Source organism: Onychostruthus taczanowskii, unplaced genomic scaffold (assembly GCF_017590055.1).
Source record: "Onychostruthus taczanowskii isolate IOZ18803 unplaced genomic scaffold, ASM1759005v1 scaffold53, whole genome shotgun sequence".
In the NCBI taxonomy this organism is placed as follows: Eukaryota; Metazoa; Chordata; class Aves; order Passeriformes; family Passeridae; genus Onychostruthus; species Onychostruthus taczanowskii.
Genome location: NW_024502902.1, coordinates 1189363 through 1214300, shown reverse-complemented (window position 1 = coordinate 1214300; position 24938 = coordinate 1189363). Strand labels below are relative to the sequence as shown.

The 24938-nt window shown below is 42.1% G+C and overlaps 1 protein-coding gene across 9 annotated transcripts in view; it reads right to left on the bottom strand.

Annotated features, from left to right (window-relative positions):
* Window positions 1-5470: 5470 nt before the first annotated feature.
* The window catches only part of TCF20 (transcription factor 20), a 130479-nt gene continuing 111011 nt past the window's right edge, over window positions 5471-24938 (bottom strand). For 2 of the 9 annotated variants that reach the window (XR_005953524.1, XR_005953525.1), the window contains exons 3-6: window positions 21117-21210; window positions 14499-14548; window positions 13237-13509; window positions 11396-11514 (exon numbers count right to left, since the gene is read on the bottom strand). Coding sequence is in view for 3 of the 9 variants with exons in the window: in XM_041416607.1 (XP_041272541.1) it covers window positions 11431-11514; window positions 14499-14548; window positions 21117-21210 (228 nt within the window). In the remaining 6 variants the exon portion in view is untranslated. Of the gene's footprint in view, window positions 7610-11386; window positions 11515-13236; window positions 13510-14498; window positions 14549-20799; window positions 21027-21116; window positions 21211-24938 lie in introns of those variants that run through there. The other 7 variants (XR_005953526.1, XR_005953527.1, XM_041416607.1 and 4 more) reach the window with 7 other exon arrangements.

The window sequence follows — 24938 nt, the reverse complement described above, 5'->3', positions numbered from 1 at the left end:
CCCACAGAAAAGGTCATTAGCAACAGCCACCTCCACCAGTGGGGCCCTCAAGCGCCTTTCCAGTGATCTCGGAGCTCCTCTCATGGCATAGCATTCCCTAGAAGGAGCCTCAGGAAAAAACCTTCCCAGACTTCTACTGACCTGTTATTTCTCCATGACTCTTGCACATGACTGGGCCACTTGCAGAAGGTTTTCTCACCTCTCCTTATTTTCCATAGGAACTTTGGATCACAGAACTGCCATGCTCAGCTCAGGGGTGAATCCATCCAACGTGGGTGGGGGGCAGTGGTTGGGGCCAAAGGGCTGTGCTCCAAAGCAGAATTTTTCCCAGTTACTGGCAGTCTTACAGTCACTGCTGCTGATTAGCAGTGTTCCTAATAATAATTTGTATATCTTCTGATCCATTAATCCTCCAGACAGCAACAAGTCTGCACAGTTAAAAAGATGCACCATCTTTCCCTCTTCTGAAGCAGCAGAACAAAAACTTGATGTTTGCTAAGTCCACCTTTCACATCTGTCATAAGGAATGTTTACACTTCTGCTGTAACAGCATCTTTTCCAAGTCTTTGGTGTTCCTGTGGCAACGTGATGCTGCTGGTTTTAGTAGAAATGAGTGGTGCAGCTGGAGTCAGTCATGAGGCCTGCAAACCTTGCTGTCCTCTTTAAGGCTGCAAATGCCCACTTCCATCTCACAGCTCTGGAAACTGTTTCTTCTCCTGGCAAACTTTCCTGTCATGTAAAGCCAAGAATGATTCCCACTTGGAGCAGAGTCAAACACAACCCTGGAAACCTGCTTAGAAACTACAAAATTGGGCCATTCTGTATGGCCTCTGCTTTTGGTTGCAGGAAAAGTCTCTATCAGCAGTATTTATTTTACTGGCTTATTTTCTTGCAGAGTGCAGCTCTTTGGCTTCATTCCCAAATGGGCAGTTGTATTTTTGCCATCTGTCACCTGTACAGGTAGTGGTTCCTCCTCAGAAGTTTCAACCACAACAGGACACCAGGTGAACAGAGAGACTGCAACATCCACTTTATACAGTGACTTCCTCACCTTGGTTTCCAAAGCAGCAAAATATTACAAAACCCAGGAGCGTAACATTAAATTGGTCCTTGTTCTGCTTACAACACGGTGCTTTCTTGCCTCTTTGAAATCCATTGCCACCTGCGAGTTCTGACTACAAATGTGAACTGTGAGATCTGTCTTGCATGCAAGTTACTTCAAATCCAAGGTGATGAAAAAGTGCACAAGAAGATATTGTTATGCCCCATAATCCAGGTTGATGTAATTCCAACAGCCTTCAAAGTAATGTCCTCAAAATAATCTACAATTTGTAAGGATCTAATAATTCCATTTCTCTTCTGAGAGGAAACCCAGTTCCGGTGGGCAAGAACTTGGGTGAAAGTCCAATTAAGTTTTTATCATACAAATGCTGTGAAGTGTACAGACTCTCATTTTTTAATAAAACCATGAGAAGTGGTGACATTTCTTTGATGAAGTGGCTTCAGCTCAGAGGACTCTCGCTACACAATGCAAATTTACCCTTATTGGATTTTACCAGTACTACTGAACGGGACTGCCTTGGCTTGCCTGGTCCCTGCTGCTGAGCCAAACAGCGGCACCTGTGGTGTTTTGCACCCCAGAGAGCTCTGGCTCGCTGTGAGTTGCTGCTGAGCACGTGGGGACAAGTCCAGGCATGTCCCGAGCTCCAGTGCTTATGGCTGGCGCTTGTTGGTGGAAGAGGGTCACTCCTCAGGCCTCCCTGAGCTGGAGAAACCTTTAAGGTGATGGTGAAGGAAGGAGTGGGTGCTGATGGAGGGTTTAATCCAGAGTTTTTATTCTGGGCTGCATGGCCTCTAAATCCAGGAACAGCTCCACGAGAACCCCGGGCGCATGGTGTGCTCACCTTTTTAACCTGGGGGAGGAGGGGGAACACAGGGAGCACCAACCAGGTACGGGGGGAGGGGGTCTCAGGTGAGAGGGACACCTGGATGGGCCAAGGGCCCCCCAGGGATGGAGAGCATCCTTTGAACCTGCCAATCACTCGATGCTCCCCTGGAATTTCTGGGTTGATAGACTGTGCCCAGCAGGAGTCAAGGTGGGGGAAAGGAGAGGTGACTGACACACCACCTGGGGAAGGGCCTGGGTAACTGAGCCAAGCCATGACATCACACCGCAACATAACCTAACACCACCATTTTTATTTTCAGTGTAAAAACCTCCCAGCTCTTTCCTCTGGGAATTTCTCAGCCATTCTTTGCTGCTCCCCACTAAAAGATGTGGCACTGAAAATAAGCAATTTCAATAAAACTCAGAAAACCACTGCCATGCTGTATCTCAAAGCCAGGGAGCACCTACCTCCAAATCTACTGTGAAACCCAAGTTTTTCTGTCAGCACAGGTAGCTACAACCCAAAAGCCCCTAATGCAATACAGGTGCTGTCTGCAGGTAACCTGACCATGCTCATGTTCAGCAGCACATGCAAGACGTTTTTATCATGCAGAGAACACGTCAGTGTGAATCCTGAAGGCCAGCTAGAGTGGAACGTTTCTTTCACAGGGGGTTTGCTGTGAGCTAGAAGACTATTTTTCCTTTTCAAATTATTTGGATGGGAGTTAAGTCTCTCTGGGGCTGCTAAGAAATATCAGCATTTCTAAATCTGACCAGGTAAGGCCAGAACCTTGAAACCACAGCGTTAAAACTGAGTTAAGCAATAAATTGCAAGAAACCTCTGGAGGATGAAGGAGGAAGAGAAGCAATCTCAGCTTTCGGTATTGCCCTGTGGAAGAAGGCAACAAACAAGCGATGCTTTCCTTCCAGTTCAGGCTAAACACACTAAACAGGAAGAGGCATCCACTTAAGAAATTAAATCCTACAAAAAGATTCTGTAAGCAGCACTCTTCACTTTCCAGCTGGACGACAGAGTAAACCTTTTGGATTCCGCTAGAAGTACAGACAGAACAAACAATTATTCACATGTAGGGACGATGACAGCAACTATTTCACTGACCTTTGCACTCTAAGGAAAAGCCTCATAACCTCCTTCAGAGCTTTACATAATAATTTCTGGCTGAATAGCACAGGTCAGGTAGGGAGCTCATGGTGCGTGATATTCGTATGGAGCCCATTTTTCAGTGATGTGCATTCGCCAAGCTCTCACTGGCCTGTAGCAATGCCAGGAGAAAGTACCGGAGTGTTACCGGTCTCCCACAATTTTCTAGTAATTACTTTTGTCCTCTACCTTTGTTGACTAAATTCTCAGACTTTAATAAGCTGCCAGAGTTCCATCTTAAAAAATGTGAAACGAAAAACTGAACCCAAACCTAAACTTGTTTGTTGGAACTTCACAGCCAGACAAGAATCTCGTCCTGTTTCACAACAGGAATTTCTAACCCAAAGCCAAGACTACAACTACTCTTTCAGCATCTCATAGCAAAGTCAGCAAAACCGTATCTTTGTGTTTTCTGGATCTGTAACTGAACCTGGATTAGCTGTGCCCTGTTCCTTTTCATGTAACTTTTAATTTTAAAAATTCCACAGCAATGGTGAATTATTCATCCTCAACCATCTAAATATCCTGTTCCACTTCCAAAAGTATGATATTTACACTTAATTTTCTACATTTTGAGATAGAGGACTGCTTCTTTCAGTCATTCTGGTAAGTCAGGGACTAGATCAGACAAACCAATGCTGTATCCTTCTACTAAATATTTCTATCACATCCAGGACACCCGCTGCACTTGGGACAGCACAGGTAATTCCTTACATAATCACTCAGCTAATAGGCATGATAGTTTATAAAGTTTACATCCAAATCAGCCCCCAAATGTTCCCACTGTAACTGTGCCAGTTTAAGGTAATATCTTTCCTAATACTCATTTTTATGTACATTACTGCACCTTAAACAGTCAAAATTCCAGAGCTGTCATTCAGTGGCCCATATCTCAACAAACTTTTTGGTTTTTTACACTCATGTCCCACCAAAAAGCATTTCTTTAGCTTGCCATTAGCTGGACTCCATGAACTAGGTGTGCACCATTCTTCAGCAGATCCTGCATCCTGAACCCCTGAATGTTTTTTATTTCAATACTATTGAACATCATCAGTTTGTCTTGTTCTAAGCAATTCAAAAGGTTCAAGAAGGTCACAACCCCAAGTAAAACTCGCTCTCATACCTCTGTGGCACAGTTAGTGAGGCTGGCCACTGCCCTCTGCAGGAGCAGCTGAGCTGGCTTTCTCCTGTGCTGCACGATCCACAGCGGTCTGCGCCTCGGATTCCCAAGCATGGATTTCACATGCAATACATACAGACAACAAATGTATCGATGGGCAGCTCCTGGTATCGAGACCTGCTCTGTACACATCCCGGGGCTTCCACCAGCTCCTGCAGAGCTCCCTTTAGCCTTGTCAAATCAACAAACATCCTTTTCATGCTGAATTCATTCCCTGTTCTTGATATGAAAGCATCTTTTCCTTCGACCCCATGCAGCAGTGCTGACTCACTCTGGTTAGCTTGGAAAGGCTGCTAAACCATCACATTCAATTCCAGCGCACTGGTGTAAGTCTCTTTCAAGTCAGCACGGAGAAACACTTTGAAAATGAGCTGCCTTATCCAAGCTCTCGTTAGTTCATTCCTCATCCAAACAGGTAATTCCCAAACGGATGCCATTCTCATCTATACAGTCTCTTTTAAGGTTCTGCTGCAGGTCATTTCTGCTCCACAAATTCCAAATTAGCCAAGACTTCCAAACCTCTTCTTTCTTTCCAGTTTGGGGTATCCACAATGTCAAGCTGTTAATTGCTTTTGCAAGATGGAGGAGGTAAATGTTTCGTAAAACAGCTTTCAAAATCCACTCAGCACTTTGTATTTTCTCAGCCAAAAGAAATTTTTATTTCCAACAGGATTGTATGACTCTTCTGGATGATTTCCAAGTTCTCCCAGGAAGCCACTACACAGTTTGAATTCCTCCTGGCTCGGTTTAGAATCATGACAGCTCTGGTTTCTGTAAAGACTTGACCACCAAGCACAATCCTGCTCTACTGGAGATCACCCCTCACCTCTGACCACAGCACAGGGGGGATTAAGCCACAACTGCGTCGAAGGATTTTGAGCACTTCCCACCGTGAAATACTTCCCACAGAACTGACTGTGGTACCATTGCTTTATTTGCTCTACACAACTGCCACCACTTTCCAGCCACGGTGCACGAGGAAATATTGAATCTCCATACTTGCCACAAGCTCCCACATGGAAAACCTCCAAGGCTCCCTCCCAGCAACCCAAAAACCTTCTGCCTCTGCTGTGACACCACCCTGAAGAGCCAAAGTGAAAGTGTCAAATTCAGCAGTTCCAGCACACGCTGTTCTGCTGTCACAGTGCTACATACAGAGTTGACTCTTCACCAACATATAATCAATGCAATAACAGCAACTTTTTTTTTTTTTGAATACGTAGAATAGAAGAGACACTATGAAAAAAAAACCAATTTTTATTCAGTTGAAAAGAAGTCATTTACTCAATCACATTAACTATGCTAAAAATGACTTTTTTCTGACTACACCAGCAGTTAAATATTTTCAGCACCAATTCATGACACATTAGTGACATTTATCACAACAGGTCTATTTCTTAATGTAAAGGACATACTAACTTCGGTAGCTGCTACTGGGAAAGGACTAAGCAGAAGGCTGCCTTTTCTTTCCAAATATTTATGAGTGAGAGTAGCAACTTATAGAAATAAATAACTGCCAAATTATCTCCCAAATCTTTAAATCGATCTTTTAAAAATAGAGTTAAAATAGATATCTTAATATGAGCTATCATAGATTTTATTTTTATGTGCTGAATACTCCAAAATGTGAGTAGCTGAGCAAGCATCCAGTACATAACTTTTAAAATAGTTCTTCCCTCCCCACAATATCAACCCCATTTTTTAATCCATGTCATGCTGGTTAGATCCCTATCTCTAGTGACTTCCCAGTAAACAACACGCTGTTTGATACCGCTGGGATATGCGACCATCCTGTGAGTGAAAGAAGTCAGTGACCTGGTGAAATACCACCAACTCACACGAACAGAAAATTCATCCAGTCATTGGCTTGTTAACTCTGAACATCAAACAGATCCTAAGCTTTAGTTTTTCAAAGCCTTTGTGGTCTTCCTCTTGCTGGGCCAGTTCAGAAGGTCATCACTGAAGGCAGAACCGATGAAGGCAAAGAAACCAAAAAGCAGCAGATAGTACTGTCTCTGTCCTTTTAAACAAATCAAGTTCGCACAAAACAAAAGGAGACAAGGTTAAAATGAAGTTTATTAGTTTTTTTTGGTTTTTTTAAGCTTTTTTTATATAAAACTGTTTGTGAAACAGCTATTTTTATTCCCATGGCAGAGTGACCCCTGAAAGATGCACTAACCCCTTTCTTAAGGCCTTAACAAGAAAAAAAACATGATTTTTTGTTGTTGTTCCTAAAACCCAAATGTTTTAAAATTACATAATTTACAAAAAAAAAAAAAAAAAGAAAAAAAAAAAAGAAAAAGAAAAAAATGAAAAAAAACCAACCCCGAATAACCATATAGTGTAGACTGTTACACTGACATTCCCTCTTCCTTCCTTAGGAAAAGCGAAAATATAAAAATAAAAGAGGGCCAAGTGGATTTACCCCAATCAGTTTGAGGATACATTGACTCCCCCAACATTCAGACTTCCTTTCATTCCCCAATCTGGCAGGTAAACCATGTCTTCCTCTCACCTGCCTTCCAAACTGAAGGCAGCTTCTTGGAATGATCTGGGGGTCACGTTGTTGCTCCCTTCCCCTGTGTGGTACAGGTGTTCCCACACCAACGAGGGGTACGGGACCTAGCAAGCAGCAGCCACCTCTTACTTCATGAGTCTCATGACCCAAGAGTCTGCAGATGTTATTCAAGCTTACATTGTTAACAGTGTTTCTCAAAAATGGAAACCTCGCTACCCCCCCCAGACACAACTACTGACACCAAATTACCTGCAATCATCCAAGCCTTCCTCCCACACCCTACAAACAATTTATCAGTATTTCATTTGCCTTTCAAAATTGAATTTCATCAGATGTTGTGAGAAAGAAAGCAAGAGGAACAGAGACAAGTCCTGTTTGGAGTACTCCCAGTTTTGCTATTCTTTCCCACAAAATGTTAGGCTCCACATGCCTTGCTTTAATTTTGGATTTAATATTTACTTTAGCTATAAGTTTCTTTTTTAATTTATATGGGGTTTTTAAAATCTTAATCAAAAGCATCAAAAGGGATATAGCGCACCTTTCATTTAAAACAAAGTCTTTCAAGACTAAAAAATAGATCTTTATATATATATATATTTATCCCTCCCTCTTTAATTCCCCCCACCTGTTTCCTTTTTCCCCCTCCCCTCCCCACTGTCACTATGGAGATTGTGTCCATGGAAACAGCTGGTTCAGACTCCTTGGTCAGATTCTGTGATGTCATCAGTCTTGAGTGTGATGTAAGAATTTATGAAGGAAGTGCTGGCATTGGCAGGCACGTCGAGAGGGGGCATGGCTGCACAGTGGGAGAGATTCCATTCAGTCACGAATGTCCACCGCTTTTTATCTCAACAGCCTAACCTGAAAAACAAAGTCAAAATAATATTGGACTGGTTCCTTCCCTCCATTTGCAAACAGGCCCCTCAGGCTTTGGAAAACCCGCTCAGCAGCCTACCACAGCAGCAACACCAAGAGCTCTTTAGCTTTGTGGACTGAAAACAGATATACACAATGGTGAGTAGCTCATGAAAGCTAATCCATACGATAAAAACTCTTTGTTTAACAACCAGGAAAAAAAAAAAAAAAAAACAAGCCCAGTTCGGAAGGAGGTCTGGGATGACAGGATGATCCATACCACAATGGCACAGCACTCACCTCTACCTTCAGCAGCCAGGCAGGAGCTCACTCACCTCATGTCTCCTCCTCACACTGACCGTGAGATTGGGAAAGAGAGGGGCCGAGCACATCCCAACATGGTGACAGCTCCTGGGATGCCATGAGGGACTGCACCCAAATGTTTCCCTATGGGCTACGCTGCAACCATCCAATGGTGGTTTCCAGTGAATATGTAGCAGACAGTGAAACTAGTATCAAAATTACAGGAGTCCAGGAACCAAACCTGGGAAATTGCCAGATTTCACCAACTAAAGGTAAAGCTGTGTGTGGTTTAACTAATTGAAGAGCAGGTGATATTTCTTTCTGATCTAATTTTCATATTACAGAGACAGTTCATAGAAGGACTAAGCTTGTGATGTCTTTCAAGACAAATGTGGAAATGTCCAAGTGCTTGGCACATGTTCTCCCTATCCAGAAATTCTCTGAGGTGAGAAAATGAAGGAGTTTACTAAGTTAGTGGAGGCTCAGCTCAAAAGAGAAACTACAAAGTTAAAATTTAATTTCTCTGAATTTGGGTTCTCATTCTTACTCTGCATAGAGAGACAGCAAAGCTTGAAATAATGTATCCCTTCCTTCCCTTATCCCGTAACATAAGTGAGCCCAACAGCAATTTATTTGTTTAGTAAGGTTACTTAGATATGACTTAGATAAATCCCTTCCTACCAGCTAGTGAGCTTGGGAAAAGAACTTGCACCAGAAGTGATGCATATGGAAAGCAGTTAACGAAATTAGAGGTGTGCCTGGGAGCAAAGTAACACCCATGTTTGTTCATAGCTGCAATTAAACTCCAGGAACCCTAACCAAGTGTGATGCAGAAGTCAATACTGCTCTGATCATCAGCACACCAATTAGATTACATCCCAGCAAGCCCAAATCTTGGCTGCAAATATCCCCTATCCAGGGGTGCCAGGCTGCGAGGGAGTAAAGAGTCAGGCAAGCACATACAAAAACCAGATGGGCAAGGTCAGGAGCAGCAGCTGAAGAGGAAAGGGGGAGGTTCCCAGAGAGTTCAGGCAGCTGCCCTTTGTGGTTTCATTACCGCGCAACTGCGAGCCCTCACTGAAGGAGTGTCGAGGCCATGTTGCTGTCTCTGGCTCCCGTACAACTGCGGCTTGCCCATGCCTGGAGCTGGTCCAGAGCATTAGGCACTGGCTCAGGGAAGAAACAGGCTCAACACACAGAGAGTCCTGCCTCATTCCTGGACAAGATCCAGAGCACCAGACTTGCTCTCACAGTCACTCTCCAGATCTGGACTTGATCCAAATGTTCTAGAGGCAACTGGCTCAGGGAGAGAGCAGCAACGAAGACAGAATACACTGACTTGCCTGGATGTTATCCAACATGCAGGATTTTTCTTAACTTGCTAGGTCTGGGAGTGAACCAGGACTAAAACAGCCCAGTAATCTCACAAATGAGTATCCATTGTATCATACAATAAAGCCAGCAGAAGGACAGTTCCAGTACTACCTGGACTGCTACAGAATTCCCCTGAAGCTCTTTAATTACCACAGTAATACAAACATTTTTAAATTTTTTTTGTTTGTTTGTTTTTTGGTTTTTTTTTTTGTTATAAGGGTCTTTTATATTTGCATGGCTTTTATTTTGAAATGCAAGATCAGGTTGGAATTGGAGAACCTAATTTTTAAGATATTCTAAACATTAAAAGGGGGTGGCTAAATAGGACCTTCTGGTAAGAATTACTTGAGGCAAAATTGGATTTCAAAAGAAATTATGCCTTAGAGAGATATCTGGAGCATATAATGAATACAGTGCAGAGATTCCACAGCCTGCAAGATCTTAAGTCAAGACATTCCTATGATATATAAAAAAAGAGCTAGCACTGGAAAATAATGCAGGGAACAAAGCTGTGTAAAGGTCTCTGGGACACAGTAATGTTCACCAGTACCTTAAAGGAATGGCACTTCCCTAGTGTTAAACAGCCAGAAGAGGCACTTCGGCTGTGGGACTCTCATCCTGCTTTAACATTATGAATTACATTGCCTGTTACATTTTAAGGAAAAGAGAAAAGCTTAAAGGAATCCCAGTGACCTTTACCATGGAAGGAGAAAGCTACTCAAACACTGAATACTGTTAAACACTGTTTACATGGTAACTGTTAAAACAACACTCCAAAGCCAAGAACGAATGCTATTAAAAATGGAAACTCACAGAACACAGCTGAGCTAAAGCAAGTCAGCAGTCAGTCTACAAAAAGTTTATATAGCTCTTCTGCTACTGCACTAAAACCCCACAATCTTCCAATTAATCTCTCACCCTTCACACAGAACACCATTAGAAGTACTTCACAATCACTTTACTTGAAAAACAGGAAAGATTTTAAGTCAGGAGAGAGGTGCCTGGGAAGCAAGGGAACGGTAATGAAGGAAGGGGATTACCATCAGCAGTTCCAAGAACTGACATGGAAGAGCAACTTCCCCTGCATGATTGCAAGAAAAAGAGAAGCAAAGAGCTTGAGTAAGAAATGCAACTGAGTAGAGAAATGAAGGCAAGAGACCTTCTTGGGCTGCAGTTTCATGGACATGGAGCCAACAAGTATTAATTTGAAACCGAACACTTATTTAATTTTAATCCACCCTGTTGCCTTTGAACTGCAGTGCACTTGCAATTGAGTAAGAAATAAGAAATCCCAACCTCATCCCATTCCCCAGGTGCTAACTCCCACCTCAGTGCTACTCCCTCCTTGTGCCAGTGTATTTTCCCAGCCACACAGTGAACCAGATTAGGAAAATGACCCGGCTCCGATGCTAACATGGCAAAAAACTGTTTCAGACAAACTGAATTCCCAACCAAGTTCTCACCTGGCTGTATGAATGCGGGGCCTAGACAAAGGAGGAAGCAGGAAGAAAGTGGAGTGAGGAACTTGGGGCATATTAAAGTTATGGAATTGTGACCACTTCTGGATACAGTTCTACCTTCTATGCCCCACATCTGTTTGCAAAACAGAGAAAAAAGCTGGGCCAAAAGAAACACAGTGGGGTCCTGCTAAGACTGATTTACTTATCCCTGGATCGATCTATCTACATTTCCAGAAAACGGGAATCCTGGGTTACAGTAATCCTGAACTCATCAATATTATTTATTCTTTACATATAGAATTTAAGATACTTTGATGACTTTATTTATACAGAAGCTTACTAACTACTCTGAGACTCACAGAAAAACACCTTCAGATCCTTACAGACATGATACAAAAGGAGATTTCTGCCGCTCCTTTAGCTGGGAGAGTAATCAGGCAGTTGTAACAGCTAACAAGCTTTGCCCTTCATTGTTTAACAGAAGGAACTGCTGCAGAAATACCAAAAAAAAGTAACAGGATGGTAGCAGGGGAAAAAATATTACAAATTTTCTGAATATATACAAAAGCACCTTAATTTCTCACAGAAATGGGGAAGGCACTGGATGTAAGACAGCAGGTGCAACTGGAAGCTCTCCCCCACTCACCTGTGCTTGCTTTTATATCCATTCCCAGGAGTACACTTCCCCCCTCACCCCCGCTCCGACTGCTCTGTGCTGAGGCTGCCTTTCACCATCTTGTTCTGCAAGGAGGGAAGAGAGCAAGGAAGGAGGGGCTGACGAACCAGCAAGCCAAACAGAGGAGGAAAAAGAAAATGAGGGAGAAACGGAAGACAGGGGTAGGGAAAGGGAACATACACAAAGTGAGAGAGAGAGAGAGAGAGAGAGAGAGAGAGGGCAGTATTGAAGTCAGAAATAGACTTTTCAGACAGAGTTTTCCCGAAGACAAAAGCAGGTAATTCCACAAAAGTAGAGTCTGAGATATGAAAGCCTGGTTAATTCTAAGAAACACAGAATTTAACACAAAAAGTTAGTACAAGCTGAGAAGCATCACTTGAAAATTGCCCAAACAGATGGCTTGAGACAATCTAAGATGCTGAGCCGCCAAAAGGTGAGGCATCCCATCCCCTTTATAGCCTCTCCACGGCTCAGCGTCCTCATCAGGTCTGTTGCAACCTCACTTGCTGTGATGCAGACAGAGCCATTTGGATCTGTGAGAGGAACCCTTCAAAAGATGACAGTTTTCAGACAGCATTTTCCCTGTGATAAAAGCTGATATTTTGCATAAGTAGCACATTCAGGACATGGATGGTTGAAGCATCACTCCTGACAGAAGGAAATGGAAAAGCTCACTGGGGAGCACATGGAAAGGCAGGACCAGTCCCCTCTGGACTCAGCTCACTTATGCCCTAAGTGTCAAGCACAGTTAATGAGGCAAGAAGCACCTTTGCTCTCCAGGAGCCGCTTACTTTGATGAAGTGTATTTACCGGTGTGAGGCACGGACTGCCAAAGGGTAAGAGGCCCTGTACTGGGGGACTTAATGCTGGAGATTTATAAAGTTAGCTCCTCCACCCATTAGCTACACAACAGCAGAGTGAGCTATGAGACAGTTACTAATTTGCTAATAGTGCTAAGCTGGTCTTACCTAAAAGCATCACTTTCAACAGACTAATTGAAAGTCTTTCTTCCTCTCAATTGCTCATACTGATATCATGCAAAAAAAAATTGATGCAATTTGTTCTCCAATCATTCTAGAGCAATGGTTTTCAGCCTTCCTGTTCCTGCATTGTCACTGTCTGGAATTCCCCTTTCCAGCCACTACAATGAAAGGAACAGAGTGAGCTTATATTCTGCTGTGCAGAAGGATTGGGAACAAACCAGTAATGATTAGTGAAATACACGGTGAGGGCAGAGAAAGAAAGCAAAGAAAACTCTACTTGGCTTCAAAGAAATTATTTGTGTCTTTACTAAGCAAAAACCAACAAACTTCAGTGTCAAATAAAGGTTGATGGTGTTGAATTTATGTTTTTGATGCAATAAAGAAAGTGATCTGCAGTGGGATAGTTCTGAATTGAATTCAATATTTTTTTTTCTCGTGAAGAACCGTTATGAACTTAACTGGTAGTTGTCCCACTCCCATTCTGCAAGGTTACTTTGGAAATCCATGTGCCTTCTCAGAATTTTCTCTGAGAAGCTGGATTCTTTGCCTGAATCTAAACCAGTTCTTTCCTTTCATGGTTTGAGCACCATCACTGCAAAGTGCTCACATACAGCAGCAGTGACCCAAGCCATCTACGTAACACCGTATTTCCCTGGAATACTTCAGGCAGCAAAAATAAAACAGCCTTCAAATGCACAACCCTCTGTAATAATTTAACCCCAGCTGGCAACTAAGTACCAAGAAGAAAATAACTATCCCATCCAAAGCCAGGACACGCTCAAATTATCTTTAGTCAAGTATCCAAAGCCAAGAAGAGGGTGGCACTTAGGCACTTACATTACACAGAAAGGGGAGCTCATCCTTCCCGTTTTTGTTTGGCAAGATCTGCAGGTTCTTGCAGTATTAATGCATTAATTTAGGCTTGCTGTACATTGTCAACATTATTCCACAGTTGTGCAGAATAATTTATTTTCTTTTATACAATGAAAAGTAGGCCAATTCTGGATAAGAGCCTGAATGTGCACTGAATCTTCCAGCAGATTTTAAATACGTGTGTATAAATACATCATTTTGTGGCAGAACATCCAGAAAGGAACATGAGGCTAATTCCTGTATGTTACAAAAGACAGATTAAGAATAAACTGTGAGAACAAAAGACCACCAGATGTCAGTCTAATTCTAGGCAGGGATCTACAGACAAGAACTAGATGGAGACTAATCTCTGCTAGAAAGCAACACAATTCTTATTATCTTTTCCTTTTCAGCACAAACCATCCAAACTCTTGCCCAATTCCTGTTGTATTCAACTGGCAAAAAGAAGAGGTTTGTTTTTTTTCCTGGATACTCTCTGACCATTTAAAACTGCACGACTGGTATCCACAACCTCCCAGGGATGTATCCTCCCTTAAGGGCTGGGAGGGGTATTCCCAGCACTGTATCCCATTACTTATGGCTACAAGAGAGTATGTATTGTCCACCTTGTCCCCTCTTGCCATGCAGACAGCTCTTTGCACCACTGTGTTTGTAGGCTCTAGGGAAAATCATTAAGGATTGTCTTCTGCCCAGACCCCGGGCAGAAGGAGCATGGGGTCTTCTGATGAACCAAAGATGTACAGAACAACCCCAGAGATCCACTGAAGGCTGAGGGGCTGGACTCAGTCCAGTTACTGCTAAACTAGAACAAGATGTTTCCAAAAACCAGGGCAACTTTTTCATAAAGTAATTTTTCTTCTTCCTTGCATCCTCAGTAAATCCAAGGAGAAAACCCGACAGTTCAATGAAACATTCAAAAACAAATAGCAAGCAACATATTGATTCTATCACAGAATTCAGGAAGTGAAGCTGAGCTTTCTGAAGAGTCATCAAGGACCTAAAGAAACACTGAGCAGATGGAACAAAAATTTTATCTTCTTAAACTTGTAGTCTTCTTGAGTTGGTGTTTGCCCCCAGAATATACCACAAGCATATATCACAGAATAACTGAACTAAAAGCATCTCTGACTACAGACATTATCCAGGTAATAAAATTACTAATCCAAATTTAGAAACCAGAAGAGGGCAACAAGAGACCCAGGTATAATCCAGGAGAGGATTCTTACCTTGTGCTTGGGGCACCTCACTGAGAAATTCTCTTCGTTTAGTAAACAATCTAAAGGAGGAGAAGACAGCAATGCATTATTTTTTTTTTAATGAAAACCAACTTGAACAATACATCATATGTGTTAATCTTGCCTCACAGGTACACATTTTTCATTAGCACTCCCAAAGTTTTAGCAAACAAAGTAACTGAACACCCCAAGTGACAATGTTGCTTGGATTACCAAGCAACCTTGGTTTTCCCAATAACCTGTATGCAGTAAGAATGACAACAGCAAGCCTACAAATCCTGTATCTCAACCCCCTTCAGCTATTCCAGCCTTCTTTGCTTTAGCACACAGAAGATGGACACATTCATCCAATCTGAACAGACAATCCCTGCATTTGATAGACAAATGCTGCCTTTCACCCTTACCCCAAGGCCCTGCCAGCATCAGGGAGAGCAGGGGTGTGTGTCTCTAGGTATGGGTGTCTACAGTTTACTTGCAACCACAAATCCTGGTGGTAAGTTTAAGTTTACACTGTGACACTATGTCTGGTAGTCTGGTCACTCATGCTGCTCTTAGATCTGCTTTCATGAATATGTGAAGTTTTTATGATCTAAAAAATGGTTTAGTTAATTATTTAAACATATTACGTAAAGTGAGGCACCTATATGGAACTGCTCATTTAGGAACAAATTAAGCAATACTGCCATTTGCAGAGCACTTATTTAGCAGCACTGCCAGAGTACGGATTGCTTCTCCTTGCATCCCCCCTCCCAGACTATGCCTCTGAGTGATGCAAGTCGGCAGCTCCCAAACTTCAGCCACAGGAAAAAGCAGCAGTCCCCTCGGAGCACTCAGCTGCCTCCCCTGGGCACCCTGAATTGCAGGGTCAGCACTCAACCTGCCCAAACGCCTGGTACCGCTCCGTTCCAATCGCCTCTTGCGTCGGAGGCTGACCCGAGGCTGTCACCTCACGAGCAGGACCCAGCACCCATCCCCACCTCAGCACGACCGAGCAGCGCTGCCCCGGAGAGCTGAGCAAGGTGCTCGTGACCTCCTGCCTGCTCCAACACACCCCAAGAGCTCACAAGTAGAGAAGTGCAATGGTAACTAAGATGTGCTAATTTAAAACGCTCTTAAGTATGTAGCATAACCAGTGCTACCTGCTGTTTCAATCTGCTGGAAGAGTTTAGCAGACAGCAGGAGACTGGAACTAAAGCTTGAGGGAAAAGCTTTCTAGATATCCAAGCTTTGGCAGAGTATCCCTCTGCTACAGAATGCTTAATGTTTCAACATGAATGCCTCTGGCCTGAATCAAAGGGAAACAGCATGCAAGAGGCTAAGTTACTTGAGAGATTTTAGCAAAGGGGAGTAAAACCATTAATCCTGCCACAGACAATTTCAAATGTAGCATTAGCAAATCACAAGAAATAAATAAAATGTCTTCTCACTATAAGGGCAGGAATCATACATTTAGACTACAGCATGAATTATCACTGCATAATACAGCAATCATCAAAAATATACAGAGCAATCATCAAAAACATACACAGTATGTTAGAACAGAATGGAGTTTTCTTCTTTGTTGGAAACCCAACATCGGTAATGAATGCAGTTCTCTAGCAAGTACATCAGAAAGGAAGATTGTACAAGGATCAGGAAGAAGTGCCAGAAACCTTGTACCTAATGCCTGATCTGTGTATGGAGCTCTATTTCTTACTAAGGTCAGCATTTTTGTTGCAAATACTAATAGCAGATCCAATTAATAGCAATTTTTTTGGTTTCTGTTAAAGGACAACTATGAAAAATGTCATCAGCACACTGTAGAAAATCAGCTGAATACCAATAAGGCAGAAATTGTTCATCATTACAAAGCTGGCCTGGATTTTGGTTAGCAGTTCCAAGTATTTTATATAACAGATTACAATTTGTCATGAAGTCAGCAGACACAGAGCTATGATCAGCTCATTGTGGCAGAAAGCGAAAAGAACTGAGACTTGTCCTTGTTTCCACAGATTTTTCTCCATAAAATAGTCAGGGAAAACCTAAAACACTTCTAATAGAAGCAATTATTCTTCTGTAAGCTTCATACTTTTGTCTCACCCTCTGTGTTCTGCCTGTTACTCATCTTTAATGATACTTGTGCAGACACAGGATTTCTGTTATCTGAAAATTCATTTTATTTTCCTGTTAATCTTTTCCTAATTACAGTCAAAAATCTTCTGTAAGTGGAACTGCCTGCGATATATGTTGTAGGGACAAGTGTGCTGCAACCATCAGGATCTGACTCCAGGTGGGGAGGAACAAGCAAAGGGAGAGGATATAAAATTTCAGAAAACAAAGATCCTGTTTCCATGGAGACATCCCTAGGACTAAGTTATCTTGAGACATCAGAGGCTCTTCATAAATTTGGACAGATGAAAGCCAAACACAGACAATGTTAACCACAGTCATTTCCATACAAAAATTACTTAAGTGGCACTACTGATCTTGATTTTTATATAAATGACTAAGAAATGTCCAGCCCTCTTACACCCTATATTGCCAAAGACTATTTTCTATGAAAGGAAATTAAAAGACAGCCTGAATTATGCTATATAAAAGCATCCATATGTACAAACTGGCAACTTACAGAGCCACGTGCCTTGCACAGCAATCCATTAGCAAGAGTGGGGCAGAGCCCGGCCCCTCCCCGGGTTGGGGCTGGACACCGACCGTGGGCACAGCAGCCGGAGCCCAGGTCCCACCCCAGGGCTGCCTTCAGCGCTGCAAGGAACTGAAGCAGCTTGACACATTGCAGCCTCCAGCCCTTTCCCAAAAACCTCCTGCCTTTCACGAGGCACTGTAACCGACTGGGACCAGCTTCTAACCCACACGGACCCAAAGGCACAAACGCCTCAGCTCACGCTGCAACTGCTCCAAAATGTAACACGGGTACTTCATCTCAACTAAGGCATGGTCACTTCCAGGAATTCGGACAAACCAAGTGTGTATGACTCAACACAGCCTAAAAACCACTCCAGCAAGTGTTTTCTGTTTAGCTTTATTTCTTTGAGACACAAAACCAGGCATACATATTCCAAAAGCCTGAAAGCCCTTGTAAATGTTAACACAAACTTCTGAGGATTCAGAACAGATCTGTGACAGATCCTAAATAAAGCAAGGTGGCACCATCCCTCAAAGCAGGAAGGTTGATTTCAAAATGGAACTACCACTGAGCTCAAGGAAGCTGAGTAGTTTCACTACAGAAAGACAGTAGAACTGCAAAACCCATAAAAAGGGTTTAGAGGCTGAGCAAAGAGAAATAATGTTGATTTGTTTCTCAAGGAAGCCTACGTTTTCTGCTTGGTCATAAATGAAAAGCAGATCTTATGACATATAGATTGCTTATTTTTTTTACACAGATTTATTGGAAGAGTGTCTATAGATTAAGACAGCTTGATTACACCCACAGATAAAACCAACTGCAAACAAGGTCTTTTATTGTCACACCATCAGGCTGAAATTTTAAATGCTGAGAATCTACTTCAAGCTGGGGCTTTTTTATTTGCTTTGGTTGAAAACTTCAGCTGAAGCAGCCCAACAATTTCCTTAAAACTCTTTCTTGGAAAAAAGTTATTCCGCCCATGATAAACATCCCAGGATTTTTTTCTCTGAAAAGCTCTACACTATCCTGATTTTCAGTAGGACCTGGACTTTAGCTAAGGCATGCCTTTGCCAGCTACCACAAAACCAACAAACAGAACTCCTTGAAAAGCAATATGTGGATTTTCATGTGCACATCCTCAGAAGAGGCCTATTAGATTTCAGTAGCTAGGTACTTTTAAAAATTCCACCAAATATACTTCTGTTTGGGGGTGATCAGGCCCTTCCTGTAAATGGACCTCTGCCCTCAGATTCAGGCACCAGACCCAAAAGCAGTGAAGCTGTCAGGGGACATTTCTAAGACTCAAGCAACCCAAAAGGAGAAAGTGACCATTTCAAAACTGCAAAATGGGGAGCACTAGTCCAGCAGACAGAAGTGAAAACAGTACTGAGAAAGGCAGTCAAGACACAGAAAGAATGAGGCTAGCAGGAGGGAGACCAGTGCTACTGGAAGTCAGGAGCAGGGAATTAAGGATCAGTGCCAGCAGGAGCCTAAGACAAAGAACTGACTGGAACAAGGCATAGAAAAGTGAAACAGAGAATAGAAAGGACAATATACGAGAACAAACCAGGACTAGCTGGGTGAGGTGTGACAAGGAGCTGAGTTAGGAGAACCAAATGGCAGTAATAAAGCCCAGAGAGGAAAAAGAACTAGAAACAAGAAAGGAGAGGAGGAGGTGAAGTAAGAGCAGAGAGGAGGAAGCCAGAGAGAGAGCTAGGAAACTGGAAAAAGGAAAAGTCAGAAAGAATTAGGAGGAATTAGATCTTAAAAAGAGAGTGGAGTAAGAAATTTGTAAAGAGGGGCCTGAGACCAACTAGATGAAAGAGCTGTGGCTGGTATGAGAAGCCAAAGAGAAGAACACATCAGACATACAGATGAAAAGGAAGAAATAGATAGGAAAATGTATTTAAAAAGCACCAATGAAGTATTTTGCTCTCACTAAACCATACTCTTCCTGAAGTGAACCAGACTCACCAGTTTTACCAACTCCTCCACTATTTTTTAAATATGTTTGTGAAACTCACAGTCCAAGTATCCCATCTCCATGCAGCTCTTGCAATTTATTACTGCTGTATTACTCAAAGGAGGGAAATTAGCTTGGAATTGTGCACTCCAACAGATGGCCACATGACAACATGATGTCTCATAACAAAATTAAAAGAAGTAAGCATAGCCTTGGAACTTGAACACAAAAAGCTACTCTAAAAAAATCTCACAGGTTGCAAAGACAAGACAAAAGTGAAAAAAAGCCAAATTTAATCTAATCCAGGTCTACACATTATATAGCAGACATGTTACATTTAAAATGGACTAAACAGTATGATTATATACTCGGTTTTGTACATGAAGCTGCCTCTTCCAGGCATAACACAGAACTGGCTCTTGGGAATCAGTCATGATTGTTCAGGACATTTCTCATTTTGGAGAATCCTACATTTGCTGAACTGGAATAGAGTTAATGAGTGGAGTAGAGTTAATATAGCTGAAGAAAAAGGAGAGTATGTGAATTTTGATATCTGAATTTAGAACCCAGAAAATGCTACATATTGTATTTAGTAAAACATAAATTTTTGCTTTTTCATGGTACTGAAAAGGGCAAGTCACAAACCAGAAACAAATACATACTAAACACAACATGAATGTGAATCTGATTGGTGATTGTGTGTCTCAAATACACTGTACAAAAACAAGTTTAATAATGTTCATGAAACTCTCAGGCATAACAGAGATGAACATCATAGGAAATTTTCCAGTTCTGCTTTCAGAACCGAGAAGGAATCATCTGCAGTATGACACAGATCCAGCAAGGACAACATATGTTCATGAATGAATACCCCTCCATCCCACAGGCTGAGGCAGGGCCTTAAGAGAAGACTTATCAGCCTTTAATTAAGGGATTACTATAAGATAGATTCATAAAAGACCAAAATTACACTTACATAGACACCTTCATTTCTGGTATTTTTTGAGTATGTGATTTTTGCAACCTGAATAATCTTTCTTTTATGTAAAGTCAAGGATTCTCTCTGCTAGTAGTACTGTGGTACTAGAATATTCCACTGCAATATTAATTTAAAAATAACATTCCTATTAGAATAAAATGCACATCTTCAATAGGGCGGGACTTCACAGTGAGAGGTGCAATGCAGTCATACAGAAATGAGCATTCCTACTTCAAATACTCTAACATTTGGAAAACAGCATAAAATGGTTGGTGAACAAATGGGACAAACAGGAAGCTTGCAATTATTTTCCAGTCTAGAGTTGTAATCTTGAATCCTTTCCTGTTTGTTATCAGACAAAGTTTTGTATGACAGAAGTGAGTTACAGGGGACTGGAAAAGTGGGGTATTACTTACTCTGAGGTTGGATTATTTTTACCCAAGAACAAAGTTTATCTCCATGAAAAACTGTCATTACTTCACAAAACCCACCAAACTCACAAGCCCAGGCTCATAGCTGGAAATAATATCATCCAAACAATTAGCTTGTATAAGGATGAAAATTGGACCTACTCAAGAGACTGGCTGAAGTGCTTCTTAGGAGGAAGAAGGATGGTTGTGCTGCAAATGGTACTGATGATTCTACAAACACAAACACTTGAAATCTTTACTAGGACCACCCATAGGAGTAGAACCCTGAAAGAAGAAGCCCCTTGCTGCTTACTTACATCCTTTTAACAAAGGGTTTCTATTTTTGGCAAGAAAAGAGCGATCAGTTCTCACACTGCAGCCAAATTTCCGTCACTGTAGCTGCACTCCCCCAAACCAGGCTTTTTCTGCTCTTTCAGACAGATTCATTACAAGCTCCATCTTGTCCCAACGTGTTACTGTACGCTGTTTATCGCATGCCGTTTCTCACCATTTTCGTTACTTTATCTTCACAGCAGGAAAAAAACTGAGAGGGAGTAATTTGTAAAGTACCTCAGAATTACTTAGTGTCATATGACTTGAGTAATTATGGAATACCGTTGTCATTTATTCCTACCTGCATCGATGGCACATGGGTAATGGTATCGGAAGGAGCAGCCTTTGTTGTAGCAGCCTAAGGTGGCTCCTGGTTCCTGGCAATGGGAACATTTCTGAAAGGGAAACCAAAAAACAGTAGTGAAGTAAAGCAGCCATTTTCCGGAATACCTGTATTTTCCTGGGAATTTTATCAACCACATTCCAGCACAATTGTTTTGATAAATCACGTTAAACTCTATCTTTCTACACCATACAAATAAAGGCCTTTCAAACAAGTAACAACATATGCTCTTTCAAACTATGAACTTTTCAGTTGTGCTAAGCAGGCAAGAGATACAAATGTTCAGCCATTCAGAAACAATCTGAAATACTTCTGTTTTACCGGCCTGTATTTCAGTACCTGACAATGACATCACTATTAAAATAGGAGGAAAAAGAGTGGTTTTGAACCTACAGCAGCTTTAAAAAGAGAATTAGCATGACAAATAATTATTTAGAAGACACCACCATAAAAGTAATTTGGTTACATCATTCTCATTATCACTAGCAACTGAAGATGATCATGGCCAAGTTCAATGTTTTTTCACAGGTGATCAAAAAGAATTTATCTGGAGCAGAAGATGCCATCATGGGGAAACACCTCATCGTCACAGAAATGGCACATGTCCAAAAAAACGCACTTGCGGTGCAACAAGGATGCTCATACCATTATTGTCAAAGTAGCTCAGACTCATCTGATGACCACATTCAATTTTCAGTAGTTAAATCCTATTAGCTCAACTAGTCAATGATGCATTTGACCATAATATCAGACAATTGTGAAAGCAGAAAGAAAGTCTCTCACCCTTTTACTTCATCCTGAATGACTTAAGAAATTACCTAAGGAAGTATTTCTAGAGCACATCTCATTCAGACAGCCATTTTATTTCTTGAATGTATACACTAAGTGATTTTTGTTAACTAACCTCATTCTTATGAAAGCTGATTTCTGACAGGTTGACATTTTTCCCTTAAAAAAGATGCAGCCATACCTGGTAGAATTCACCAAATGCTAGGAGACTGCTACTATTTAAAAATTAAAAAGCGAATTAACTACTGGCAGAAAACAAAGACAGGAACTACCATAAGTTTTGAGTCACACTTTAGAAAGACAGGAATTTTGTTTATTCTGCTAAATACAACCAACAGCACAATAAGGCCCCGTATAATTGGTACAATTCACCTTGAATTCAGGCTGTGAGAAGTTGCCCTTGGTCCCTGCCTGCCCACAGCGATGATGACACGATCTAAAATCACTGCTGCTACTGGAAAAGCTGGCGTCAACCTACGGCGTCAACCTAGGGTGCTCTACGGCCGCTCCCAGCGAGCTGCACCCGCAGCGCACACCAGCAGCTGCGCTCGAGCCAGCAGCACACCTGGCACTGACACCAGCACGGCCTTCCCACACATGGGCACGCTCGTCTGCCAACATGGCCACATCCCCTGGACCGCGCGTCCTCAATCCCTGATCAGCACACACGCTCAAGTGGAGATCTGCAGAACAGACGTGGTCAAAGCTAACAGCCACAGCAAAGTTCCGCACTTGGCATAGTAAAACAGGGGCTTGATTACAGTATTTCCAAAGCCTCTGAGAATATCTGACAGTTATTGTTCTTCCTACTATTCTGTACTATGCAGAGATGACTATAGTTTGTATTTAAATGCCTGAATGAAGATGAAAGCAAAACTAGCTCCAGCCATGAACCAGGGGGCCCTCTTCAAATCAAAGCAGATGCAACTAACAGAAAAGCTTGTGAGACGCCAGTTCTCGTGACATCTACAACTGCAGTTTTGAGTAACACCTTCTCTTTATGGGTATGCCAAAGCATCCTGAGCCTGATCTTCAGTGCTTCCTACTAAATCGTGTCTATATTCTAAGCACGACAAACTACTGCAGTATTTATGATGCAAGGGAAGTGTCCCTGAGGCCCAGGAAGAGACACACAAGCAGCTTATTATTGCCTGTCAGAACACCAACGCAAGTTTCCAAAGATTAAAAAAAGAGGCTAAACCAATACTGAAATGCACATCAAAACACACGGACCACTAGCCAAACTGCAACGTAATTCACTCTCCCATGGGAGTAAAACCAAACTTCATCCACAGAAAATGTCTTTTCCTGGCTCTGAAGTCAACTCTAGAAAGATATTATGTACTGGCGACAGTCCCAGATTCACCTATGCCAAGTACTCACAAAGTGCAGCTTGAGGAGCTCTGAAACAGAGCTCTGTACCTGTGTACTTTATTCTCGCTTTCAGATGCAGCTGACTGGGATTATTCTAACAGGAGAGAACCCAAACTGACTATTCTTTTTGAATGCAGATATGAATTTCTAGCCTTGTTCCTCGGAGGCATTCTGCCCTCCCCACTTTATCTCATGTTTTATGTACCGTCACACTGTTGCAACAGAAGGTCATTCTCCCCCGGAACACTGTGTCCCGTGCAGAGCAGTCAATAAGAGCATAAGAGCTACAGCAGCAGAGAGATTGAACTGCAGCTATATAAAATATTTCTTAACACTAAAAAGGTATGTCTTAAATGAGTATGGTGTGTGATAAAACAAAAAACAAGACCCCTAGCAAAATCTTTGACACTTTTCCAAAAGGTAATTTATTTTTAGGACCTACTCTTTGGTGCATCTAGCATGGTTCACGTTGCTATTCTGAAAATCACATTCTGAAACATGACAGCCATTTTGACAAATTTTCAGCTGAGAATGGGTAAGGAATGCTTTAAAATTGTTTGTGATTTTAGGAGTGATTACACAGTAAAAGTGGGTAGTTAAGATGCCAGTGCATGTGCATGGAGCCTTCACTGTCCCTTTTTTTAAGTGTGGCAGACAGAGATTTTACCAAGGTTACCTGCGCTACGCCCACAACAGCAATTCCCGGGTGGATGACTATGCCACTGTCGGCTCAAGGCAGAGATCATCTGCTGCTGCTGGCTCCCCTGCTGCTGAATAAGTCTCCATTCTGGCAGATGCTTCTGCTTTTCACAAGCCACTGACAGTCTAATGGCCCCATTTCTTCTACCTCCCGGGACCCCCAACCATCTGCTTCTTGCAGGGGAAGCTGAGGGAACCACATACACAAAATAAGTACTCTTTTTTTTGAGTTCTTCCTTCTTGGCACACCTGAGTGACTGAACAAAGCAGACACCCTACAAAGCTGTGTGGTTCTAAAACAACTTCTGAGTCTATCCCCTTATCTTTGAAAGAGACTATCATCATGTAGTGCCACATGGTTTCCAAACACACCCAGGTGTTCCCATGAAGACAAAGTGCTTAAAAATTTCTGGATGGTCTCACTCTTCTTTTCCAAGATATTGCTGCTCTGCCTTGAAGGTAAAAAGATGCCTCGTTCCTGCTGGTACTTTCTGTAGCTTTGGTTAGAACTCTCATCTCATGTATTTATGCTTCAAAACAAAAAATATGCACACTACAACTAGGAAACATTCTAACACCAAAAAAAAAACCACAGAACTTCTTACAAGGAAATGTTAAGTTCAGCATAATGAAGACTAATTGTTTTCTTGGTCCACCAGCAAGTTTTCACCCAAACTCCACCATCCTGCAGCCATTCACCAGCAGATGGTAGCAGCCTGCTTGTCACTTGTAAAGGAATTATAGCATTCTTAGCCAGGGAAACAGCACTCCAGCTCTCCTGGGAAGAGAAATTCCTTTTGCTCAGTAAGCAGCCTGCTTAACCTCCCCTGCTTGAAAGAGCTGAAGGCTGGTACTTGGAGTGTGCTCCCAGTGGGAGGTGCCAATGGATAGTAATCATTGCCAGGCACCTAATCAACT